Source organism: Corvus kubaryi, unplaced genomic scaffold (assembly GCF_017639235.1).
Source record: "Corvus kubaryi isolate FWS band 111438036 unplaced genomic scaffold, C.kubaryi_AGA036_p1.0 split3-73, whole genome shotgun sequence".
In the NCBI taxonomy this organism is placed as follows: Eukaryota; Metazoa; Chordata; class Aves; order Passeriformes; family Corvidae; genus Corvus; species Corvus kubaryi.
The window spans coordinates 32,899,609-32,926,989 of NW_024582091.1; the positions used below are offsets into that span (position 1 = coordinate 32,899,609).

Consider the following 27,381-nt stretch of genomic DNA (forward strand, 5'->3'; position numbering starts at 1 on the left):
CTCTACCTGCTGCGACACCCACGCCGCCGGCGCTGACCTCCTTCCCACGGAAAAACGAACGCGACTCCTTTGGCACCTGTTAATTCTTAATGTTATTGAATGCTCCAGATCCTTAAGTGTGGCCGGGAGAGGCCGCAGCGCGCTCCTGCCAGTGAAACGCCCCTGAGAGTGTCCCCAGTGTACATGGAGTTATTTACAAGCCATACGCAGGCACTGCTGTACTGACACGTGGCGTGCGTGATAAATTAGCACACCCAAAGTAAAACTACAAGGAGAATGACGAGGAGATGAAATGAGCAGTAATTCCTGAAGAGTCCGCGCACCCCGTACCCCGCCCTCGGCGCTGCACGGGCTGCAGGGGTCTCTCCGCCACGCGCCCTTTCCCGGGCTCCTCCCGCCCGGCGGCGCATGCGGGAGGCGGGGGATGGCCGGACATGGCGCTGGCGGCCGCGGCGCTTCGGCGCTATCTGCTGCTGCTGGCGCAGGAGCACCTTGAGTTCCGCCTGCCGGTGAGCACTGTGCGGGGCTGGGATCGCGGCCAGGACAAGGGCCAGGGGCAGTGACCGGGCGAGGCGCTCCCCTCCCCTCCCGTCTCCTCCGGGGCGCTCCTGGGCAGCGCGGCCGCGGGTGTGCCCGGGGGAGCTGGACCCCGGCGGGGATCACCTCTCTCGGGGAGAGCCGGGAGCGAGGAGCGCCCGGCGCCCCTTCCCTGTCCGGTCCCCGCGTCCTGTGCGAAGGGATCCCCAGGCATGAGGTTCCCTCTTCTGCCCCAGGCTCATGGAGAGCCTCCGCGTGGTGGCTTTAGGGCAGCATCTTCCTTGCTACTCGCTTTTCCAGAGCCTCTGGCGCTAGGAGAGGTTCCCAGCAGAGTACTTGGGGCTCCATGAGAGAAGTGGAAGCTGGGGTTACAAAAGTGCTTTCAAGTTTTTGGCTTTGGTGACTTTAAAGTTTGTTTAAGTTATATGTCAGCTCCCGCCAGTGTGCCCTGAGTGCAGGGATGGCTGGTGCTGCCCTGGGCACGCAGGAGGTGCCCTCCCGATGCCCTCTGCCCAGGGAGGTGTGGAGTCACCGTCCGTGCAGGTGTTCCAGGAAAGACTGGATGTGGCACTCAGTGCCATGGTCTGGTTCACAGGGTGGTGTTCGCTCATCGGTTGGACTCGATGATTGCAGAGATGTTTTCCAGCCAAACTGAGCCTGTGATTCTCTGTCCCACGTGTTTATGGAGATGTGTGAGGCCAGGAGGGTTGCAGGTATCTTGGTCTTCAGCAGTAAGATTTGGGGAGCAGCAGGGATGGGGCTTCTCTGAAGTCCTAGGGCTCTGTCATGACCGGGATGGAGCAGAGATATCCAAGGCCCTGGTAGTGTCCTGGTTGTGAGGCTCCCTCACACCGGCAGCACTGAGGGCTGCTTGCTTTTGGCTTGTGATCCTGAGTGTTTGTTTCCATGCAGTTTGTAAAGTTGAATTGTGATTATTTTTTTTTCCCATAATAACTTACAGAGTTGCCATACACTTTAAGAACTTTTGATACCCTAAGGGCTCTTCTAGGCACCGTTTAGAAGAGCTAATAATATCCAGGATAGTATGTTACTGTTTAAAATAGTGCTGAAATACAGAGTTATTCTGTTAGAATTGGTGGCTCATCATTATGCATGTTACAAAATGTTTAGTGTGTCTTGAATAATTTATTTTCCTTGTTTTCATTAGGTTTTTTTCTGTGCATTGCTTTTTACTATTTGCTTTGTGGGACTGGAACCTGAATTTATGTATTTATTATGATCAACCCCATTTTTCTTTAGGAACGGTCATCAGATAAAGTAAAAAGAAGATGGTACATATGTAACATAGAAAGTTCTTCTTTTTAATACCAAGGTTTTGGTGACACTTGGTTGATATAGCTGCTGAAGAAAGCAGAGCCATTTCCCTTTTCTTATATTGTGGTGACTGCTCAGCTTGTTTGATTTTGTGATGAGCTGTGTTAGGGACGTGATTTGTCAAAAACTTTATGAAACAAGCAAGGACAGATTTTTTAGCCAGATGATCTGCTGATCCTGGCCCTGGGTCAGTGTTACTAGTGAAACATCACTTTTATGTGAATTAGTCTGGAAAATATATTAAGAAGAGAGTGGGTAATATTGTAAGAGGAGTATTGTTGTGAGAGTGTAGGATTGAACAGTAAAGATTCTGATGAAGGAGAAAATGCGAAACAGTGGGATTTGATTGCTGACATTTGCCAATGAATTCAGAGAAAGTTGTTTTTATAGCAGGAAAGTCTTAATTTTCAGTCCATGAACAGTATATACAATCTGAATTTACTTGTGAACTTCTGCCCTGTCCTCCATCTGCACTAGAATTTGTGTTATGCTGCCCTTTCTTTTCCTCTTTTTTTTTTCTTTCTTTATTAGTTAATGATTCTAAAGCCTGACTTTTATATTTTCACTTTAGGAAATAACATCATTGCTCTCCCTTTGTGGTGGACAGTTCAGTGGCGAGCAGGAAATTCGTGTAAATGTAAGTTGGGACCAAATATTTTACTTGAGTGTATGTATGGTATGCAAGTATGTTCTTCACAGTATTTTTGTTAAATGTAGGTAGCTGAATAAATATTGAAGTTTCTTAGGAAAATCAGGAATCTTCCCAAAAATGAGGAATTCTCAATTTCAGTAAAGACTCAGAACTGAAAAAAAGATGCACATGATGCACCTCAGGATGTCTTCACTTACCAGCATGAAAAGAAGCAGTGCCATCTGCTGGGAGGCTCTCCTTGCTTTTTAGGATAGCTAAATCGTGAAAACACTCAACAGCAGTTTGGAATTGGTGTTTGCCTCAAAATCAGTGAGACAGATGAGGAGTGCAGCTAGGAAGCTGTATGATTCTGGTCTCAGTGCTTGGTCAGAGAATGTTATTGGGATTTAGTTACTGCTTGTGTGTAACAAGGTGTTTTCAGTCTTTAGAGGATGAATAATCAAGAGAAGTGCAAACAATATTTTACCAAGTCAAAATTATGTTGGAAAAATTAAATACATAACAGAATTTCTCAGACATTCAAGCTGAGTAAATAGTTTTGTCTCAAATAAATTATTTTATCCCCATGTTCTGTGTATGATTAAAGTTAGCGTATTTATTTTTTATTAATTTTTTTGATCTTTAGTATGCATGTTCTGTTTTTATAGAACAGAGTTGTGTAGTTGTGTAATTCATGTGACATCCTCCAGCTAGGTATTTGCATCATTTACGTTCTCTTGTTTGCAGTCTCCATTCTGGATTCTCAATATTCCTTCAGAAGAGATGGCAAGGGGTCTAATGAAGCGGACAGTATGTGCCAAGTAAGAGATGAAAAAGCTTATAAATAATAACATAAGCTGTGGAATTTTGTTCTGTTATAGTGTAACAAATATTCATTTTATATGGAGTCATAAAATAAAGAGTCTCTGATTCCCTCTAGAATTGAGAAGATGTTACTGGAGCCTGTAGGACTCTTGTAGGTCAGATTGCATGGCATGCCTGTGCTCTTTACTCAGTGTATGATCAATTCAGGGTCTCAAAATGGTGTTCTTCACTCCAGAGACAGTACTTGTAGCATCACTCATGTTTTATGTGCCGTGAATAATGTTGAGTTAGTGGCTTGTTCTAAAATATGTATGGAATTAAAAGGTAAAACCAGTGATATGTAAAAACTGACAATCACTTTTGGAAGGGAAAGGTTGTGTCACCCTCCCTTATTGCTGGCATCTGAGCCTTCAGCTCAGACTGCTGCAGCAGAGGTCCCTTCTGGGAAATTCAAGAGCACAGGAATATGCTGGAGAGTGATTGTTCATCTTTTTAGAGGTGTCTGAATAACATGCTTTCCAGTGAGGCACGTGAGAGAGGCCTTGAGGTATGGTTCAGGATGAGAAGCAGCATAGGTATGTTATGTCTCTCTGACCGTACTAAATTTCTGGTGTTTGTGCTGTGTTCTTCAGAGCTTGGGCCCCTCTGCAGAGTGATGCATAGTCCCTGTTGAGTGCTTATTGTGTCAGGTATTCAGTTTTACCTAAAATGACTTGGACTCTCCTCTCTTGCCTAAAGAATGGAGCAGTGCACATCAAAAAGCAGCTGTAGGCAACTATGGAAGTAAAGTATGACAAAACAGCTTGCAGATGTTCTGCACACTGTGCTCTCTCAGCTAATGTATGCTGATTTTATGTAGGAAGCATAACTAGCCCATGGCTTGTTTTTCTGGCCTACTGCTGGTTGTAGGGAGTGTTAGTTTTAGAATAAGATCACTGGAGCACCTCCATTGCACTGCTAATCAATATGAAAAGCTCTGAAACTTTTGGTACATGTTACCAAACAAAGAAAAGCATCAGTGAAACATCAGCCTAGAATTAAAAATAAGCCTGTCCTTGTTACAAACAAAAATTAAAACATTTGTCAAGAATTAAATGCCACACTTTAACACTTCATGAAGTAAAGCCTAAATATGTTGGTTAAGAAGGTTAAAAGGAGTAAGTATCTGTAAGGCATTTTCCCTGCTGTGTGACTGCACTCTCAAAAACTTTGTAATTTCAGGTCTATATTTGAACTGTGGGGCCATGGAAGATCTGCAGGGGAGCTCTATGCATCTTTGAAGAACTATCCAGCAGACAAGATGGTATGCATATAAAGAATCTGGATAATGTGGTTCCGTAAGCCCACTGAATAGCACTGCATCTGTACTAATGAAAATGTCTTTGCCTTTTTTTTTCAGCTTCCGTATCTACAGTCAGACTCAACTTACAAAATACATATTCATACATTTAATAAAACGCTGACCCAAGCACACAAAATAAAAAAGATTGATGTAAGTAGATGGTTAAGAAATGTTTGTTTAGTTTAATTTATTCATGTTGCTCCTATTCCATGCTATCAGTGCATTTAAGTTTGGGTTTCTTGAAGATCTTAAGGAAGTTTATGGCTTATGTCTTATCAGGTCTAAATGAGATCTTTGTGTCTGAATTAACATTCCCTCAGAATTCACGACTTTTTTTTTTTTCCCCCTCTTAACTGATTCTGTAGGGCATCTACAAAGCCAAACAAATATCACTGCTGATTTCAGCCCAGTGTGCTAGGGAAACTGAAGCTTATTGCTCAAAAATATAAGATTCAAATGGCTAGAGTTAAGTGCTAGATTTCTGGAAAATCTGTTACTTATCTCCTTATTAGGCTTTTATTGTTGAAGAATGTGGAACAAGTGACTTCAGCTGCAAGCTGTGGACTGTGTGCTGATCTCCTGTTCTGTCATCATGCTCTTGTCTGCACTTGTGCTCTCCTCCTAACTATATCTGTATTTTAATTAGAAAATTTTTCCAAATTACCGTTTATTTCTGCTCTTCCACATTCTATTTTGGCAGCTATTTATTCAATTTATTTCATTTACAGAGACTGAAATTATCTGTATTAGTAGTAGATGTTCTTCCCTGATTGTTCAGTTTTGGTGTAAAAGAAATAATGCTGAGTATGTAAATTGTTGTAGCTGCACGTCACTGAAATTTCACATCCCGTTGTTCTTATAGCTTGAAAATTGCATAATTAATATGCACGGTTAATTTCTTCTAAAGTTGAGTTCTGTTCAATTAATAAAAAGGGTATGGTCCTGATTTCTAATCCTTAATCATTTGAGCTATTTTTATTTACAAGAAAGGCATTTCAAAAATCCAGAGAAAATTGAATGTACTTTTTAATACTAATATACCATTTCTCACAATTGAAACTGTGGTTTGGTTTTTTGCTGTTTTTTTGTTTGGTAGGTTTTTTGTTTTTGTTTTTTTTTTTCTTGTAGGGGAAGGTACCTATTTAAAAAATTGACCCTGTGTTTTTTTTACTCTGTTTTTCTTTATTGTATAGGCCCTTGAATTTCTTCCATTCAAAGGAAAAGTAAATTTAAAGAATCCAGAACACATCTTTTGGATTTTGGAAGATTATGGAATGAACCCAAATGATGTTCCAGAAGAGCCCATTCATCTATATTTTGGTAGATGGGTGAGTATGCTTATTTCAGTTCTTATAAGTTTGTGCTTTCAGGAGAGTGTCCTTCAGTTTAAATGTAAAAAAATGTTTTGACATTTAATAGAAGCAGAAAAATACAATTGTCTGAATCTGTCACTGCGTAGTGCTCTGATGCTGTATGCTCTCAGGAGTCCTTACTGTGACTAGGAAAAAGTGTCTTTACTGAACAATTCAGAGGTGGAAAAAAATGAAGTTGTAGCAGGTTCAGTTTGTAACTGGGCGGAAACACCAATTTAGTGTAGTGGTTTGGTCCAAAATACTTATTACTGTTTACCTTCTGTGAGATAAGAATTAGGACAAAGCAAAGCAGGCACAAAACTTGAAAGAATAAAAAGAAGTTTATTAACAGACCTAAAAGAAGGAAAAATAAAATAAAATCAGACCACACCTTCAGAACTCTTCTCCTCCCCCCACCTTTCCCCCTGCTCCCAGGAAAGGAGGAGGGCCTCTATTCTTAGAGATGAAGATGCTCCCAGAGATGGGTGAAGAAAACTTTTGTTTCTGAACAGCTCAACCTTAAAATGGTACCCCAGTAGCTCAAGATTGGACCCTCGAAAGCAGTTGTGGGGAAAGCTGCAAGTCAGGGGAAGGGACTCTCACATGCCAGCAGAGAACCCACCTGGGTGGCTGTCTCGTTGTGATACTGAAGCCATGAGAGAACTTCTTGTGGAGATGTCTCCATAGCATGAGCAAGAGAGACTCCTCTCCCTAAGTGAACTGAACAAGGTTATTATGGAAGTGGTAAACAGACTGGACATCTCAAGGGTTGTCTTTTTACATTGTCAGTGGGAGAAGGGAGAAAGGTGGGAGGAGGAGAAGAGTTCTGAAGGTGTGGTGTGATTTTATTTTTTTTTCCTTCTTTTAGGTCTGTTAATAAACTTCTTTATATTCTTTCAAGTTTTGTGCCTGCTTTGCTTTCTCCTAATTCTTACCTCACAGAAGGTGAATAGTAATAAGTATTTTGGACCAAACCACTACAGAAGTTGTATCTGGCAACACACTTTTATCTTGCCACCCACTGAGAGAACTCAGCACAGCAGTGAGACTGCACAGCTAGGGTGGTGTGTTACATTTTTTTGGACACAGCTGCAGCTGAAACCACCTGTTTGAAACACATAGAAAGATGTACAGAGCTGTAGATGGCTAGTGGGCCTGCTGAGTGGCATCAGCCTCACTGGAGCATTCTCTAAGTGCTTCAAGTGATCCTGACAGGCACCTCCATGGAAAAGTGCAGACTGATCCCTGAGGCTTTGGACATCAGTGGGTCCAGCCCACAGGCAGATACCTGCCTGAGGGAACACTGACAGTGCAGAAAGAACCAAGTACAAAAACACTCTGAAGCCTGTCATCTGTGGTCTTTGCTACAAATGTTCTTGCCTGTTGGCCATAAGCACTCTAAACCTGCTGCATTATTAGGATATCCTGAGGAAATTTGATCTTGTCTTTCATGTTTTTGTGAGGAAAAAGTGGCTTCTCAAAGGATATCTCCCAGAATGACACTAGCCACTGATGGGAATATGTGCTTGCAGTGTCCTGGGTCAAGGGCAGCTGGAAGGAGGGAGAACCACTGCAGAGGTTGTACAGCTATGGTCAGTGGCTTGTGTACAGGGAAGTTAGAGATTCAAGTGATCTGTTAGGGCCTGTGAATATTCTCCATGCATGTGATTAATGTGCAAGCACCCTGGGTTGTGGCAATGCTGCAGAACATTGCAGCTGTTGTCACATCTGTGCTGAATTCCCCAAGTGTTTAAAAATGAGTAAACCAACCTGAAAAAAATAGGCAGGTGTATCTTGTTAACCCAGTAAGACTGATGCTGAGCAGAGGTGGGGGGTATAGTGTTGGATAGTATTTGAACATGTTTTGTTCCAGATTGCTTTGGTCTTCTCCAGCATACTTTGGAAGTCTGGTGTAAAAATGTTAGCATTTGGTATTTTTTTGCTTTTCCCTTAAATTCTGATCTGTCAACGCTATCCTAAATTTAGATTTTGAGTGGGACAGAAATGCCAGTGAAGAAATTCTGTATGACCTTAAACATGTGTGTGTATGCACACGTGTTAACGTGCATTTCTAATCCTCATATTTTTGAAATCCTTTTAACTCTGAATTGCCAGGAATTATTTTTCAGATTCTTAGAATAATAGCAAAGTTACTCTAATTGTTAACTTCTTTGAAAGAATTTTCTCTCTAAAATGTTTATATATTTTTAACCTGTGTCTCGAAGAATTTACCTAGATGTTGATCCAAGAGATCTGTTGCTTGGAAAGAAGTCTGTCATATTTTTTCAGATGTCAAAAACAAGGTGATGTGGTCTTGGATGGTGTCACTTAAGGCAAGTCTGCTAGTGTGTCTGTTTATATCTTGTATCCAGGACCTGACAGGGATTTTAAATGTTCCAACAGATTGCAGATGGCCAAAGAGAACTCATTGAATCCTACAGTGTAAAGAAGAGACACTTTATTGGGAATACGAGCATGGATGCCTGCCTGTCTTTCATCATGGCAAACCACGCCAGAGTAAAACCCAACGATGTTGTATATGATCCATTTGTTGGAACAGGTATATATATTTTTTTCAACTGGTGGGAAAAATTGGAAGATTGTGTTAGTGCTTGCACCACTCTTTTACCTGGTGCCATGGTTTCTGGTGCTCAGCTGATATTTGAGATGATACCAAAGGCAAAATGGTGTTTATAAAATAGATGGTTTGTTAACCTGAAAGGGATTTTGGGGGAAGGAGACCAACTTCCAAAGATGTAAGTAGTTTATTTTGCACTTCTAAAAAGTCTGTCTTCACTGTTGTATTTTATGCCACATGGCTTAAACACCAATCCATGCGTGTCATGGACTGCTTAAGATCAAAGTGACCGAGAATTGGAATTTGGCTCAAGCACTTCCTGCAGTCACTTTCAGGATATTAGGAAGAGCAGCGTTTTGGAGCTGGCTCTTTAGGGGAATGCTCAGGGCAGTTGTGGTCGTGTAACAAATATAGCAACAGTGAGGTCATAGCATTCTTTGAGGAGCACTTTGTTGCTCCGTTGCAGCCCATCTTCAGGATAAGTATTGCTCGCACAAGGTATCCTTCCCCAGCTGAATTTTTCTTACCTTAGCCAGGAGGGGGAGCTTTTATTCCACATATTGCTGTGCATGGCACAGAAGTACTTTTTGCCTCAGGGAAACTTGCTGTACATGAAATAGCTGATCTGTTGTGTCAGATTGTGCCATATAATTATACCAGAATATATTGTGTTAAGATACCTATAGTAGTTTCTTCAAAAAAATAACAAAGGCTGTGTTTCTGACCTGGATTTTAGAATCCTAGAATAGAATCATAGAATATCCTGAGTCAGAAAAGACCCACAAGGATCATTGGAGTCCAGCTCCTGTCTGTGCAGAGGACACCCCAAGAGTCACCCCTCCCTTGCCTGGCAGGCAACGCTGTCCCTGATGCATACCAGGGCATAGTTGGCCCTCCTGGCTGCCAGGGAACTGCTGACTCGTGTTCAACTTGCTGAACTTTAATCAAGGTGACCACATGTGAGAAGCATAGATTTAAAAATACTTACACTAATGGTAAAATGAAGAAAATTCTCTGCAGAAATCACTTCAGAGAAGTTAGGCAGAGAGAAGACAACACTAGTAGGGTCACTAGTAGGATAAATTCTTATTAGCATGTGTCTTCTCTGTGCCATAGAAAACAGAGCATGGATATAATATTTTCAGTAACCGAAGGGTTTGGCGAGCTCTGGTTTTGTCTTAGATTTTTGTTCATATATGACCTGATTTTTTTCGTATGTAATAATATCTTACAAAATCTTTTCCTCTTCCTTGTGCTTGTCCTTTGAAAGGTTCAGGAAATTCCTGTACTTATCTCTGAGCAGTTGGTTTCTTTTTGGTGTTTATGGCTTTTTGACTTATTGTAAAAATCTGCTAACTTAAATAATGAAAAAAAATCTGAGAGCATTCTTTCTCTTGGGAGCCAAAATTGAAGAAAAATAGAAAGGGCAAAGACAGAAGAAGAAAAATAGTATAGAAATGGTGAAGCTATAGAAATTCAAAAGAAATGTTGTGTTTCAGTTCAAAAGGTAGCGTATTCAAAGTTCTACCCAAATTGCCTAGTGGTTTGAATGACAATTTTAAGGTTTTTTTCCCTCTAGATATTTGTAATATAAAGGCTAGAGATTAAAGGGGACACTGGAGATACTGGGTGGCATGCCATTTGTCAGTAGAGTGTATTTAGGACTAAATAACAGCGGCTTTTGCACTTCTGTTGAGTAAACCCCAGGAATTTCAGTTGTCTCCTGAGGACCTTTAGAAGATTTTCAAGATTGTCAGTGCAACAGTGCCCTGTCACTGGAGTTTCTGGGAACTGGTTTGGAGTTGAGAGTGATGCAGTGATTTTAAGCTGATGAGTTTGGAAAAACATATATTCAGGATCTGACTAGCATTTTGAAGAACTGCAGTTCAGATTTCCTTATCAGTGCAGCTTTGTTACCTGGCTGGGTTTCTGCCTGGTTTTTCACACTGAAAAAGTAAATAATACCAAATCAGAATAGCCTTGCAAAATGGTTCTTGCTTGTTGGAAACAAACTATTTTTTGCTGCCTAAGCCAAATCATAAGTCTCTCACATTAGTGTCAGAGTGGACAATTGACATTTGTCCTTGGAATATAAAGTGCTCTTTGACCAGGCTGGCTTTTAGGAGACTTGATTCCCCTTATTATTGTCGAGCAGAATTGGAATGGCCAAGATTGTGTTTTTAACTTCCATAAACTGTTTAGATATTCTTTGCTCAGTGTTGGGCAGAATGAGGCCTGGAAGCTTCTGGAAAACAAATCAAGTCTTTTACCTAAATATTTTGTGCTTCCTCCCAGACAGTCAGTTCAGGTTATCTCAGAAATGTCCTTGATAGTGCCTTTGGAGGATACGTGTGGTACTGCGTAGTTGCAAATGACAGGATTGTTTTTCCTTTGAGATCCTGGAGGACCAGCCTTCATCCGTGCTGAAGAGGTGGAAGAATAGTGTAAGATAGAAGGGCATGAAGTTCTGTGCCACCATCATTCTGCTAAAAGTCACCAGGGACAGAGTGATTCCCTGATTAACCCTTTATATGCATCTGTTTCATGTACTGACCAAAGGGCTGGCCATATGAGGGTATTTAAGTATTCATGCACCTTCTGTGGGAACACAATTGAACTAGTACAAGCTGAGATATATTAAAAGCTGTAAATTAATGATTTCCAAGCTTCTTTTTTATCCTGTGATTAAAAATATTCTTAGATGGGCAAAGGACTTTCTTCTTACTTTTTTTATAGGACTGGGTGGTATGCCATACTTGGGGTCAGGGCTAGCTAAATTTGTCTTGACCCTCTGGATGTACTGCCCATCTGTTCTGAGGGATTGCAACCAAGAAGGGAAATGGGTGATTCCTTTGGGGTGAGTAACCTTGTTTTTCCCTGATCCATTTCACAAGAAAAAGTAGAGGAATTTTAAAAGTTCTTTTGTTCTTGCTCACCTTTGGTTTTGGTAGAGTTTGTTACCAGATGGTGTAGAAGTTTTCTGGTGCACACAGGGCACATTAGGGATTTGCTGGTGCTGAGTGTGTGGCTCAGGACAGTGCAGCTACCTGAGATGCTTCTTTCCATGCTCCTGGTGAATGGGAGAACTGGTGTCACCTCCCCAGGCAGCTTGCACACTGTCAGCCCTTCATCCCGCAACAGTCATCCCCTTTATTTAGCAGGACTGTTGACATCAGTGGGGTTCACAGCCTTGTTCTCAGTTGCTGTTCTTTTCTAAACCATTCTGGTAGCCACAGACCTCTTTACTAATAACTTGACCACACAGGTATCTGGTCATCTTGTGCAGTCTGTCCATTGTTTCATTTGGAAGCTGTTAAAGAGGTAATGTCATTTACTCTTTTCTATGGGCTGTTCAGCTATTGTCAGTTTCAAGGGGAAATCACACTTTTTTGGTAGGGTGTTTTTTTCTTTTTTAATTAGGAAGGTGGGTTGCAATAGCAGTGATGAAAAAAATGGGTTTATTACAGAATAAGTACACTGGTAAAACTACTGACAAAATAGGCAGCATACTCACAGAAAAACGCATTTGTGTGTAGGTTTCACACTTCAAAACAGATTTTTTTTATAGTTATGTTTACATTGGAGATGTTGACATTTGTAAGGCTCTTGACCATTGTTTCTTACAACAGGGGAATAGCCACCTTACACAAGTTTGATTTTTAGACACAGTTAAAGAAACTGTCTTTGAGAACAGACATAGTAGGACTGCCATTTGTTTGGTGATGGTTTTTCAAATTGTTTGGCAACAATTTGAAATTCTGCTCCTTGCAAAGTAGAATCAAAAGTTTTGGTTTGTGTAATGATTAAAGGATCTTACTGCTTTAAAATACAGAAAACCATAAACAAAACTCCTGGACAGTTTCCAGAGATAAGGAGTGACATAGGGCATATTAAGATAAGGAAAATCATGTATAGCAAACAAAGGACTTAGTGTTATTATGTCTGATTATAATTACATAGTGATTCTAACTGGTTGATAGTTCTACTTCTGTTTTTAGTGTTTGTTTTGTTTTTTTTTCCTTGGGTCTAGTGTGCTGCTGGTGTAGACTCCTGAAGTTCCTAAGGAAAAAATCCTAACATGTTTATGACAGAAGTTTATACTTTCCCTCTTTTCTCCCCTGTATAGGTGGCCTTCTAATCTCCTCAGCACATTTTGGGGCATACGTGTGTGGTACTGATATAGATTACAACACAATCCATGGATTAGGTATGTTACGTGTTTCCAAGGCACTGAAATCTTACTCTCTGGAATTTAAGAATACTGATGGTAGAGGATGATACTTAGCGGATTTTAAAGCAACATTAATCTTCACAGGATTTCTTTGGGCATACTTACTTTTATTCACCAATTTACATACATCCTAGTTAAGATATTATCTTATTTTTAAGCAGGAAATATTTTTGAAAAATAATAATGCAAACCAAAACAATGTTCCAAATAATAATTACCACAGCTGTGTGCTCTTTTAACCTGTGATGTGGGAAGAAGCTCTTCATAACCTAACCCAGGAACCCTAATCCTGTTCTTACTTCTCTGAAAATATGCAAATTATATTTGACCTAGTGGACAGAATTGTGTCTGGTGGATGGAGAGAGCACCTTGCAAACCAGCATTTTTGTCAATGTGTTCTTTGACACCCTATGCAGATCATGCAGGAGAACTTTTCTCATGTGTTTTTGTTTTTCTTTACTACTTGAGAAGTTTATTGCAAGTACTTTTGACAGGTTATTTTGGTGACATTTAATTATTTTCCTTTAATTTAAATGGTAGAGTATATGAAAGCTTTTCTTAGATAATAGTTTCTTGTTGAGTATGCTTTTTTTTTTTTTTCCCCTTTCCATTCCCCTTCCCCTCCCAGGCAAGGCAAGCAGAAAGAACCAGAAATGGAGAGGGCCAGATGAAAATATCAGAGCTAATCTCCGACAGTATGGTTTGGAGAAATACTACCTCGATGTACTTGTTGCTGATTCTTCAAGACCGATATGGAGAGAAGGGATGTTGTTTGATGCAATCATTACTGACCGTGAGTTTGTTACTGCCTTTTGCTGCCCAGTAACAGTGACTAAAACATTATTGCCTGTGTACATTGATTAAATGTCTGGACGAGTGCTCAGGCCTGCAGCTTCTACCTTTCCAGCGATGATTGTTGGGAGCATCACTGTGGAAATTGGATCTGCATTTGACGTCTGCATTTATTTTAGGGATAGGTATAAATGTGTAACAAATCTGGCAATGGTACTTTCTTCCATGGAGAGAATGTTATGTTCACCAGCAGAAATCAACATGGCTGAAAATCATCCTTAGAAGAAGTCTCCTTCAGTAAAAGCATAACATGATTGATGCATAGAGGCTTCTTACCAGAATGGTCTGTATTGCTGTTGGCAGCACATTGGACTCTGCGATGCATCTCTGGTGGACTTCTGGAGACTTGTGTTAAGTGCTTAATGTGATGCTTCCAAAGAGAAATTTTGGTGTGTTTCCAATACACCTAACTACTGGGAGCAGGAGCAGTTAGAAAGGATCCTCTGGTCTTTTAGAAACCTCCGTACTGAACACCATTTGTCGTGTATGAGAGGGAAAAGAAACCAAGAGAACAAATGAAAGACGTTGGTACAGCAGTTTCTGATCGCAGGTGCTGGCTTTTACAATGACACATTTGTATTAATTAGGAATAGGAAGTGTGACTTTTCTCTGTGTGTTGCTTGCTAATTTTTATTTGGCCTGCTTGGCAACAAGACAGTGTAGAATTTTAATATGGACTTAGACCTGAGTGTGAAACAATTTGTAAAACTTCTGCAATGGTTACATTGGTGCTTCCATGATGCTGAAACAAGTCTCACAAACTCAGATGTTTTGAACATGAAATAAGTATGTTACGCTATTAGAAATGTGCAAAAAATGTATGAGAAATGGCGTCCTCTTGTTCTTCTTATGTGTGAGAATTGCCATTTGTGTAATGTGATGACAAGAAATTCCAATATACTTAATTTAATTTTGAAAAAGGTTAGTTAAGTGCTATAGGGGACATATTTGTGTCTGTCAACAAAAAAGGATGGGATTATTTACCACATACCAGTTGGAAATCTAAGGAATATCTTTTAACCAACAACACAACATTGTCCTTTGTCATGTAGCAAACATGTAGGCTGCTAGAAGCTCTTACAGCTGAAGGGATATCTTTGAAACAGTTTAAAAATAACTTTTTGGAGCAAGAAACTTTCAGTAGATCTTGAAACTTCCCTTACTGACTTTAACTTTGTAAAAACTTTCCTTTTTTTTTTTTTTTAACTTTGTACAAGCGACAGTTTGTGCACTGTTATGTATGTATGGTGTAATTCTATGTTATTTAGACAAAGGGTGAGGTTCTCATCTCTGCATCTTTTGCTTTTGCTTTGTCTAGCACCATATGGTATCAGAGAAGCTCCTCGCAGAATGGGATCACAAAAGGAAACAGTTAAGTCAGTTGAAAGAAGGTAGGGAAGCTGTCTCGTCTGTTGTAGAATATAAATGTCTTAATGGAAACCCAGTTGCAGTTTTAGAATATTTATTACTTCTTGGTTGGCTGTCAGCAGTTAAGAAATGGTGGCAATTATAATTAAAGAAGGAAACCCCTTTTTGTTCTGTTTGCAAAATCACTATGTCACTTCCTGAAATCTTCTCGGTTTTGTTCTCCCTCCTTATCCTTCGTGCATGTTCAGATTTTGAATCCTATTTCTCACCTCTGTGAGCCACCATTACTTTGTATTTCCTATTCTCAGAAAGTTCTCTTTGGTCCCTTCAGGCTGCAAAATCAGTCTGAGATACCTGTAATTTTACCTTAACCTTTTTTCTTTTGCATTTTCCGCTGCTCCTTTCTCTTCAGAGGTATCACATGGCTTCTCCACTGCCTGGTCTTCCCTGGCTTCTGACTTTTGCCCTAATTTATTTAAAAAGATGCTGTGCAAAATAACTATTGCCAACATACCTGTGATTCTTTAGACTCATCTTTAATACATGTGGAAGTCAAAGAGACAGTTACAGGGGCACTTGAGAAGTTGTATTCCTCACAGTAGAAGTTGTGCTCTGGGATTGTCCTAGGTAGCTTTGCAAAGCTCAGATAGTGCTTTTGTGGTTTAGTGTTTTTCTTTTTTAATTACTATTATTAAAAATTTAGGTTTTACCTGTGCTCTTGTGTTCACTTACACTTGTACATTTTTTGTGTAGCACAGAAAATCACTTCTTCGTTTCATCCAGTTACCATCTAAGTGACATCTTTTTTGACCTCTTGAAGTTTGCGGCAGAGCATCTGGTGATGGGAGGAAGATTGGTTTACTGGCTGCCCATATACAGGCCTGAGTATGTACTGTTGATTTCTGATGTGTTGTGTGTCAGAATGGATGATGCTTTCCTTTGGGACACAGGACAGCTGGAGCTTCCATAGTACCAGCACTTAAGAGTAATGCCCAGACCTCATATTTTAAAACTTTATATGGGGAAAATCACATTTTGTAACGAAACTTTTGAGTGGAGATAATTCTTGACTGTTACCAAACAGAAAATGCCTTTGTCATTGCAAATGCATGTTCAGTGGGTTGAGGTTTAAGCTTAAAAAGTTAAACTTTCAAGGTGCAGATAGATTTCTAAGACAGTAGAAGCAAGGCTAGTATTAGTACATGTTTCTGCTAGAGTAATTGATAGAGGTGTGTAAAAATCATCCCTGGTTCTTTGGGGTTTGGTGCTACTGATTTAGCTTTCTGCTGAGAAACAAAAGTCAAGTGACCAAGAGATGGCAGTGAGAGGAAGGAAGCATCCAGGAGCAGCCCTGTTAGGGACGAGAGAGGCCAGCAGAGACTGTGGGATCCTGTCTGCTCAGTAGTGCAGCCTGGGATCAGAACTGAGTTTATAAGGAAAAACAGCTGTTTGCATGCCTTATTTCAGCATCTCTTAGATTAGGTGTGAGGGGGTTTTTTGTTTTGTTTTTGTAAAAAGTGTTCACTGTCAAGTGAGAAGTTGATGTACAGTAGCTGTTCCAAAGTGGCTTCCAGATACAGATGTGCTCTGAAGGTAGTTTCTACAGTGTCATGTATTTCTATGTACAGTCAAACCATACTGATATATAAAGTGGTGGTTGTCCCTGGTTTCACCATGGAAATGGCTTGTGATAGTCCTATATACCACATGCTGTTTTGAAAATTTGGAAATCAAAAGGAGCCATTTCTGTTACATGCTTCTGTAACAGGAGAGTGCACTTAGTAGTTTGCATTTTTAGTAAATAATAGAATTGGTATCATCGGCCTTTTTTCTTGTAAGACAATTCACAGACAAAGCAGTGAATGCCACTTGAAAGTACTATAGCTAATTTTCATGTCAATAAAATCTGTTTAAAATTACTGAACTTATTTTGTTCTTCAGGATACCAGAGTATTTCTGTCTGCTCATTGAACTTTGGTAAAAGCATGCTTCCTCACTACAGCAGTGTAAAGTGTTTCACTTCAGATAACTAGGGAACTGCACATTGGGGATCAGTTTCAGCTGCTGTTTTGGGGAGGTCTAGTTGACTTGCCTCTTATAAAGTGAATTTGTACATCCTACTATGAATTGAAATACTGAAGTTGCTAGAATTGGCATAGAATAGTAGGTTAGTCAGTTTATTTTCAGCTGTAAAAATGAACATGGGGCATTAAAGCAAGTAAGTGGGGGGAAGAGAAGATACTTTCTGCTAACATGTTGCATTATCAAATATCCCTTGGCAACACCTGCCTTCAGTTTCATTTTTTCAGATCTTTGTATATTACCTTAAATTAAAGCCGAAACTGTATTGAATTGAATGTTTGTTAAAACCACTGCTTCTGTATTTCTTACTTGTTTCTGAGTTTTACCTGAAAGAATGTAGGAATACATTCATTAATGCTAACAGAAAAGGCTTTTTAACAAAGTGATAATGATCTCTCCCTTTTCAAGATGGCATCTCACTCCACAGTTTATTCTTTCAATCAGACATTGAAATCATTGTTGAGTCCAAATTCTTGTAATTCCATTAAAGTCAGCCTTCTATACGATTATGGAGAGAAACTTTTAAAATGTTGTGGCAGAGTGCCTACCTTTGTAAGAGAAAGAGACAGTTTGGTGGTACTAGATGCATCAGAAGTCTTGTGTAATAGAAAAAGCAGTTGAGAATTAATTTCATTCTCCATTCTCAAAAGCATGTTCTGACTTCACCTAGCAGAAGCAGATACTTGTTTCTACATGAGAAGTGACTGAAAGGTAGTTTTGTGGTCTGGAAATATTGGAGCAAAGCAAAGAGGCAGTACTGTTTGAGTTTTTTCTTATTTGCAGATCTGTATTTGGTATTGAGTGACTTGTTTAACAGTTCACTGTTATCTTAAGAAATGCCAAGTTTTCCACCAGCACCTAGATGGATCCTATTTTAAGCTGTTACATTGACTTCTCTTTTTTCCCAGACCAACACCTTTACTTTCATTCAGCACATCCACCTCTTTACAGGAAAAATGTAAAGCTCCTCCTCTGTACCTTTAAACTTCAAGTCATAGGTGTTAAGTTGTTCAGTTCTGCGTTTCAGTGTCTGACTTCTGTTGACCCCCGAACATTGGAGAATCATAGGAGCAGGTGTTTTGTACAAAATCATAGTCCCTAACAGTACCAGAACCCATTTTCTGTGTTATCTTTTAGTAACTATTACATGAAAGCTTATTACAAGATCTAAGAATAAATGACTGATTTATGTTTCAGTATATAGGAAGGATGTCTCGTTGCATATTTATCATACTAGCTAGGTCAATACTTCTTGCTGCTGTAGTCCCATGCAAAGCTCTTAAATCTTTAAATTTCTCTTTCAGCATTTGGAGAAATAGAAGGATTAAAAGCAATCTAGAGAAAGCATTTTTTGTATAGAAAATAGTATGCTTATGAGGTGGAGCATTTAAAACACTAACTCTTGCTTCTTTAGATAGCAGCAATGTTGGCTTATAATTAAATCCTGTCTGATATTAAATGACAGTGGATTTTTTTTTTTTTTGCCATTAGAAAAAGTAATTATAATGAGATAAATTTGTAACACCAAATTTTGGAGTTCAGGAATGTCACTGTCTATTAAGAGCTGACTTAATAAGATTTGAAATTAAAGTGCAGTGATCTTTTAGGGAGCCAGAGTAAAGTCTCTTATTCCTGCAACTTCATATATGTTGACTGTGGAATATGTTTCTAAAATCACAGCTCTGACTGGATAAGTTATTATTCCTGGCTGGCTGAGATATTTTCTACTTGAAATTATACAGGCAGGCCCGTGTGTGCATACATTAACATAATTTAAATACATGTAGAAAATGGGGGGGAGTGTCTCTTTACTGTGAGGTTGTAATTTATTCTACACACTGCATGTCAAGATGATTGGAATATATGATGTCAAAACTCTGGAGCACCAATATCTGTATTTATTTAATCAGGTACATAACAACTTTCTACTGCGGGCCTTTTTGTAAAGAGTCTGTAAGAATTTTGTTTCAGATGCTAGTCTTGCACTTCATGAGCCTAAAGCACCGTGAATGTTTATTTCTTCCAGATATACAGAAGAGATCATTCCCTGCCATCCGTGCCTGAAACTTATTAGCAACTGCGAGCAGATGCTTTCCAGCCACACATCAAGGCGCCTCATAACCATGGAAAAGGTGAAAGAATTCAAGGTAAGCTTGAATTCTTGATTATATTGTGTAAAAAAGTACCTGTTGTGTTCGTGACAAGTTCGTGCTATTCAGCATTGATCCTTGTTTCTGTCACGCTTTGGTTTTTATGATCAGAGTTAGAGCTTTTGTAAAATTGAGTAGTGATTTAAGGGACTGTTCTGGTTTTGGTTTTTTCTTTTTTGTTCTCAGTTTTTGGTAAGCTCTTCATCCCGAAAAAGCCCCTTGATATTGTGAAAAAGATCTTTAAACTTAGGGGTACTTGTGAATCCCATCCACAGAGGCTTTACCTTAATGCCCAAGTTTCCATTGATTTCAAAGCATATCTCGATCCCCAAGTAAATACTAAATGTGTTTGTGGGTCTTGCAGTACAGGTAAACCTTACTAAATTCTGTTATTTCACCTTTAGAGTGGTACATTTTAGCTTTTGAAATAATATTGAAATTGTAACAAGTACAGCAGAGCACACTGGCTTCTGTTTGTTTGGTGACACATTAAGGCATTGGAACCAGGGAATATTGCATTCAGCTCTCCTTTCCACTCTTGCTGCTTCTCTCACTTAATACTGTTAAAAGAGATGCTAAACACATGAGAGGCAAATTCTTAATGAAAATGCATGGAGTGAGCAGGCATTTTTAGTACCCTCCTTGTCAGCTGGAGGAGCTGTTTCAGATGGCAGGAGATACAGTCTGTGTCTGTGTGGCGCTTGCACTAATGACTCAGCAGGGTTTCAGTGCTGTGTTCGTAATGCTCATGGTGACTGCAGTTCTCAAGCAGCACCTGAACTTCTATAAACACTCTGTGTGGAGTTCAGCCTCAGAGCTGCCAACTTCATCAGTAGCAAACCAGGAGGGTAAATGATGAAAGTTCTTGACGTGTGTCTCAGGGTGTTCAGGGAGGTTTTTGACAGCAGTTTTATTGCTACCAGTGCTGTAGGGTAACATATTCTAACCTAAAAAATATATCCACCCTCCTGCAAATAGACTTTCGTTATTTGTTACTCTCCTTTTGTGCATCACCTGTTCTTCAGTACATGGTTTGACAGGTTCATGTCTGGAAATGTTTAGCTCTGAGCACCTGAGACTTGTTGGCAGGCTTGCTGCTTAGATAAGACTGTGCAAGTGCTTACATTCAGTATTCCAGATGTCTGTTAGATAATTAAAAGATACCAGAACCCATGTATGTTTTCTGATGATGCAAAACTTGTCTAGAGAACAAAATGCATGTTGAATCCTTGGCTGCTGCCTGCTTGGTTTAGGACTTTGTTTTGGTGTCTGAGATTTCCCTACACCAGTGTCCCTTACCTGGAACATGTTTTTTCCTGTCTTAATATCCTGAGCAACCTTTGAATTGGATACTTGTGACTCACCAGATATGATCATAAAATTCAATAGTTAGAGTTTTGTATGCTTTTCTTTTTCCTAAACGAAAGAGTGAATTTTTATGGATATGCCAAACATTTATGTTTCCAGACAGTTCCTGTCTGCTTTACTGAACCGGTTTGTAACAGGCCCTCAAGTGCCTTTTAATTCAGCTTAGTGCAGCACTTGCAAGTGGCTGAGAAATGTTACAAATCACGTTACTGTTATTATGCAGCTCTTCGGTTTCCCCAGTGTTTGCCACCAATAAGGAATTGCAGATTTCACAGCAAATTTTGATTTCACTACTAACACTTCAAATAAACTCTTAACTGGAAATTAATTCGGTCAGTTGGTGAAATTGGTGGTGCAATTTGATTGGAATTGTTTGTAATGAAAAGGAGATCAAAGTGAAGGCAAAAAGTGAGTATGTCTAGGTGAAGTATTGATCTATCATGAGAAATCATAAGCATGAAGATCATATGTTGAATTAAAAACCTCACAAAAGTGGTATATAACTCCCTGTCTTGTAAGTATCCAGTCTGGTTTTTTTAAGTTTACAGTGAAATTGTGCCAACTGGAAAAGGTTTCTTCCTGAACTCAGTGTTGATATGAATAGGCTTTTCCAGCATGTGCACAATATGAGCAGAGGAGTTATTTGGTTTTTAGCATTTAAGGTTTGTTTTTTTTAATTACCATTTCAGACAGCTTTTACCACTGTTCCTCCCAGTACAGCATTCACCCCAAAATGCACACTCCCCTCCCGCCTCCCCCATAGCACTTCTGCACACTGTCCTCCCAAAACCCAGGGTGGGTGGGGCAGGGGCAACTGCCCAGAGCCCTATCTATGTTCTTCCCTCCCTGGAAGGCATCCCACTTTCTTAATGCCAAGAGAGATGCAGAGAAATTATGTAATAAGATGAAACTGAAAACTTGACTGAAGGACAGTATGATTGCCCAGGAAGGGACTATGAAGCACCAGGCATACAAACCCACCCTGCTGAATGGGTCAAGCATTTCCATGTCACATGGTCACTCCAGAGTTGTTACTGGTGTAAAATTTTTCCTACTGAGTTTAGCGGTGTCTGTTCCTGGATATATGACTCTGCTGTCCCCCATTTGGTAACTGCTCCATTTTGTTTATAGCTGTATAACATTAGTACAAGTGGTTTCTATAGCTACTGTCCAGCACCAGATGTGGAGTGGTAGGAAGCAGTGATAAGGCTAGGAAGACTTTTTTTAAAACAAAAGCTAAATGTGAGTAATTACCTTGAAGCTGAACTGGGACATGCTAGATTACTAAAAATCTTTAGAATGTCACTTAATATTTGCCAAGATTTAAGGAAAAACAAAGTTTTCTTGTTACCATTTAGCATCCCCTTCTCTTCTCCGCTTCATTATTTGAGTTCTCTAGCACCTATTTTAGTGTTGCCTTTAGAACAAATGATTTAATTAAGATTTTTTTGACAAGTTATTTTCTTTGTAGAGTTAAATGAAGTCTATCTCCTGGTGTTCACATTGTACACATTCAGCTCCCTGATACACAATACTGTAAGTTAGAATTTGTTTGGAAATCCTTAGTCTCTGAAATCCAAGAATTTCAGTTACTTTGATCAGTTCTCATGCTGCCTATAAAACTGTTTTGACTAGTAATTCTCAACAGTGACTGGTATCTCCCAATAGTTCAGGATTTCTTATTTTCTTTTATCTTTTTTAAGGAGCAATTCCCATTCTTGTTGGTGTTTGGGGTTTTTTGCTTTTTTGTTTTTTTAAGCAATCACGATCTTTATTAGACAGTCATGCCTGTACAGGGGAGAGGTAGGGAATGGAACCTCTTAAACTGGAATTACTGTGATGTGGGCCAGGAACTTCATTTGTAATCTCTCCTAAGAAATCCATGGCTGACTGCAGATCTCCTCTCATTTAGTGAGCAGTGTTTGCAGAGCTTTTGATGAGGCCTGGATTTTCGAGATGAGATTCTGCTGTAGAGTGGTGCACCAAGCGTGTTTCCATCTGGTGCATGCAGACGCCCCTATTACACCTGTGTTTTACTTGAAGTTTGTTCTTCTGCACAGCGCATCCTCTCTTTGCCCTAACCAGCTCAGAGGTAGAGGAGAGGGTAGTTTCTTCCCTCATCCCTTCCCCCTGAATCAGCCTTTTGTTTCCTATAGAATCAAGATGAATGCGTGACCTCTTAGAGATTGTGAGGATTAATTTTTATCTTAAAACATCTTTGATCCATATATCATTATCCTTCAGGGTCAGATACCCCGTCCACTTCTCACAGTAAGTGAATTACATAGCATTCTTGTTAAAACACATCCCAGTGATATAAAAATACATGTTTATGTCAAAGAAGGATTTCTGACCTGCAATTTCAAGAGAAGAAAAAGTGTTCCTCAGAGTGGCCTGGAGAAGTCGGTACAGGCTGGCTGTGAGAGGACTGTGTCTTAAATCCTTCATGTTTCCTGCCTGTCTGTAGTCGTTTTGTAATTTTGGGTTTTTTCACAAACATGTTAAAAGCCTGTTGTTTATCAGCCTGAGAACAGTCATGGAGATGGCAGTCTCTCACAGGTGACCAAAAGACAACAGATAGTACTGTGCCTGCAGTATGTTTCCTGAAGTGATTTTCTTCTGCTATTTTCCAACAATGCAGTATTTAAATAGAGCTGCTGCTACTGGTGTACATGCTTTACATAATAGATATCTACTTGGCACTGAAAATTTAGCAAGTTGATTGAAGCTGGTGTCACATTCCTCATGTCTGCCGGGATAGCAGGTGAGAGCTACTTCACAGTAATATCTCATTTTGTCCAGAAGAGGGCCCTTCTACATGCACACGAGCGTCTTGCTTTGTTGAAAAACCTTTTCTTTCACTCCTTCAGAATGCTCATTAGGATATCCGAAGCTGGGAGAGGTGTTGATCTTGCTAGGTTAAAACCTGGAAAGGCTACAAAATAGCTGAAGGGAGAGATTGTCCCCTAGGATTCTGTTCATCTTTGCACTGTAATACTTTTGTAATATGAAAATACTGACTAAAATCTACTTCCATATTCCTACTAATGCTAGAGTATTCCACAGAAACTTTATTTTCAAGTATGAACAAATAACTGTAAACTTTTTGAAGTAATGAACCAATGTTTATGTTACTGCATTGGTTAAAAAAAATTGAGAAGAAACACGTGGTGAAATAGAGGCTTGGTTCTGCTTCGTGCTTGTTTTTATTTTGTCCTCGCACCGTTCAGTTGTTCTGTGTGAGGCTGCTTGTCACCATTCCTTCCTGCTGTTGAGCATAATAATAAACTGACATCACCCAGAAGCATAAAACTGTTTAGAAGTTACCATCAGTTTTCTTTAACACTTGGATTAAAGTTTGATGTAATGTTTATCTTACAGCATTGCTAATGTTAGCTGACAAGTATCTTAATTGTATAAAGCCACAGTACACAATGAACTAAAGCTTTGTATATACAGTGGGCCAATTTTCTAAACTGTGTTCTTGGCTGGTGTCAAATAGGTATTATGTATAGGGATTTACTGTGTCAACTTTAACTTTCAGAAATATATGAATGCTGCACACAAAAAAATTTCTCTGAATGTGCTTCAATTACTGTAGGAACTCATTTTAGCCATTTGTGTGCCTCTTCTGTTTGTACCTGCCTTCCACAGGCCTCTGACTGACTGAATTCTCCAGACAGTACTTTTTCTGGAAAGTGACCTATGTATTTTCCTTTGTAGAAGTCTGTGTGGCATGGTACTGATGCCATGAAGATTTTTTGCCTTTTCTTTTATACCCCTGTTATACCTTTTTACAACTTCTGTATTCTTAGTGCTTTTTCCCTACATTCTTGGACTTGTTTGTCAAGCTAAGAGACTAAACATTTTAGAAGCTTTGTAATTAGGGATCAGTATGCCCCAGACCCCAAGGTCCTCTCCAGAACATATTCTGTAAACCAAGGTAGAACCATCCAGGGGAAGGTTCCTTGAGGAGGGGGTCTCACTAGAGCCTCTCATTGGGGAATCTTTGATAGATATGCTAATTAGTAAAACCTATAATGTTATACCAGACCTTTTGGGATATATATTCGGTGGGGTGCATTCCAGTATATATGACCTGGACGTGTGCACCTAAGGATCCTTAAAATAAATACCAAGGTAAAATCCCTTTTCCCCTTCTAACCGTGTATGACTCTTGATTTTAAGACCAAGAAAAGGCATCAGTACCTGTGCTCATTTAGTCATGTAAGGGTGGGATTTTGGTGATGTCGGCTGAGATATTTTCAGTGACAAGTGTGTGCCGTTCAATTGTAAAACAAAACCTGACTGCTTTATCCGTGTGCATAATGGTTTGAAAAAGTCTGGAAGCAAAGTGGTGGCAATACATGCTGAACACACTACCCTCAGTCTAACGTTTGCCTTTTGATGCCATGCAGGATCAAGATGAGAACTCTCACTTGTTGGATGGTCAGTATATGCCGTACAGGGGACACAATTCTTTCCGTGAGAAGTATTTCAGTGGTGTGACAAAGAGGATTGCCAAGGAAGAAAAGGACAATCAGAAGTAAAATATTATTTAAACAGATTAAAAAAAGAAAGAAGAATGAAGACCATGTTTCTTTGTAAGGACATCTGGATATGAACATTTGTTTGGATGCTTCAGAAAAATAAATACTGCTTTTAATTTTAAAACAAGATGAAACCCGCAACCAGGTTGAGAGCAGTTCTTTTTAATTAGCTTTGTTTATAGCAGATTTTATTGTACAAGTTTTTTGAATCTTATTTAATTTATATTTGTACTTCCAAGTACTAATTATGATTGACTAAAATCATTATTATTCTTCTTTCACCATTAACATTTACAAAAAAGTAGTAGTATTATTTGGCTTCTTAAACTGTGAACATCTGGCTGTTTTAAAAACACGTGGTGGTGATCAAGGGTTGCTGATTAAGAAGATCATTTTCATTTGTTTTGGTTTTTTTTGTAAATGGTGTACAATAAACCAAGGTTGGTGGGAGGTTTTTTTAATTGTTGCATGCAATAATTGCTTGTATGAGTTCCACTTGCTCGGGCTAAGGTCACAAGTGTTCAAAACAAACAGTAAATGCAAAGAAACAACCGGGCCCATGCACAACCCACAAGAAGAAAAGCCTCTGTGACCTGACAAACTCTGGGGAGCCTAGTAAGCCCTGTGAAGCCTGTCCACATCTGAAGCTCATCTGTACCTTGGATTTGCTTTTGCATTCCTAAACCTTGACTCTTGGTCAAGCCAACTTCTGCAATTTTTGGTTCAGAAATTGATAGTTAAACCAGTAACAACAACAGCATAAAATCAGTAATGGTTCCCTAATGGTATTAAGCCTAATCAAATCTTTGAAACCAAAGCTTTATTTGTTAAAGGGCAGACTTTGCTGAATCCACACCACGTCCATCATGAAAATACCTCATTTGAAAACCACTAAGCCCATTAATTCAGGATGTTAATGGCTCTTCTCATTTTGGTGGTCACATATGGTCACATACTCTTCAGCAGGGCCCTGGTGAATGCATCTGTGCTCCAGCCAGAGCAACCCTGCTTCTCAGTTTGCTGCAGGTCGCTGGCTGTGGTCATGTTAGAATCTTTGTAGATCATAGTTTTTAAGTGCCTCTCCAAGGACAGCACAGGTCATTGTGTGTATCTGATCTAGTTCATTAACTGAATTTGCACTTCTGTGTATTGTGGTCCTCAGCTGCAGCAGGAAAGCTTACAAACTCAATGACAACTTAGTCTGGCCTTCTGGATCTAATCTGTGGTGTGTTAAAAAAAGTTCTCAAAGAGTGATTTATTTTCTGTTTCCATTATAAATCACTTTGTTTTGACACTTTTAATGTCAGCCATATAATAGTTGTTCTGGACTCAACTTGGAGCAAGATCAAAGCTCAGAAAATTTTTCAAAAGCAGAATTTGAATTGATCACTTTCAAATATTACTCCTGCTTCTGAAAACCTTTCATTTCAGCATTACAATTTAGCACTCAGCTTTTATTAGTTAACAAATTAAAATTAATTTCTGTTCTTCATGGGCAAGGAATTTTTCTAGCTGTATTTATTATGCACTTATAACTCCATTTTTGTGAAAGTTACCTTACTCATAATCTAAGTGGTTATACAAGAGGTAAGGTAGTGGCAAGTCTGGCTCTGTCAATTCAATGAAAATGATTTAGTTTATTTCTCCTGCGCCTGGTCCAACTTCTAGTCCCTTCAGCAGTGGTGGTGTGGCCTCTATTTAGCAGTCCATACATACCAGCTCTGTCATTACTGAAGGGTACCATTTTGAACAGAAACTGTCAGTGTATTTGGGGTACTGCATCAACATTGGCTAATCAGAAATCGTTTAGAATTGAAATCAGATGTTCAGGCTCTGCTGATCCCCAACTTTAAAGCTATCAGTTGGAAATATTCCTCGTCTTTAAATTTCTCCTTGCTTGGTGTGCATGCTCCAGCCCGTTGTGCGTGCAGACTTCAGAGCACAGGCGTTTATAGATCCAGAGCTGTGACACAGTCCTGGCGCTCTCCCTAGCGCAGGGCTGCCGGGTGGCTGAGTTATCCTTTCGGCAGGATTTGGCCATTGATGGCCGCGGCTTCTGGCAATTCCCTTCACTCTGGTTCTGTTCAGTCTCTTTCCGTGAGGTTCCAGTTTCCTGTCCCTGGCGGGGAGCGTCAGTTCACGAGCCCGCACTGAACTCATGCCATTGTCATTCTCTCCTT

General features: G+C 39.7%; 1 protein-coding gene across 1 annotated transcript; it reads left to right on the forward strand.

Annotated features, from left to right (window-relative positions):
- The first annotated feature begins 342 nt into the window (after positions 1-342).
- TRMT11 (tRNA methyltransferase 11 homolog) lies at positions 343-25,662 on the forward strand. The gene is made up of 13 exons (XM_042017464.1): positions 343-509; positions 2,444-2,509; positions 3,251-3,324; positions 4,550-4,631; positions 4,728-4,820; positions 5,864-5,998; positions 8,426-8,582; positions 12,727-12,807; positions 13,460-13,624; positions 15,002-15,074; positions 15,805-15,936; positions 19,160-19,280; positions 25,070-25,662. The coding sequence occupies exons 1-13, from the start codon at positions 435-437 to the stop codon at positions 25,199-25,201; spliced, it is 1,386 nt and encodes a 461-aa protein (XP_041873398.1). The 5' UTR covers positions 343-434; the 3' UTR covers positions 25,202-25,662.
- The last annotated feature ends 1,719 nt before the right edge of the window (positions 25,663-27,381 follow it).

Coding starts and splice junctions, on each gene's coding strand:
- TRMT11 (XM_042017464.1), top strand. CDS start 435: ATGGCGCTGGCGGCCGCGGCGCTTCGGCGCTATCTGCTGCTGCTGGCG. Junction 8,583..12,726: donor TGATCCATTTGTTGGAACAG/GTATATATATTT, acceptor TCCCCTGTATAG/GTGGCCTTCTAATCTCCTCA. Junction 12,808..13,459: donor CAACACAATCCATGGATTAG/GTATGTTACGTG, acceptor TTCCCCTCCCAG/GCAAGGCAAGCAGAAAGAAC.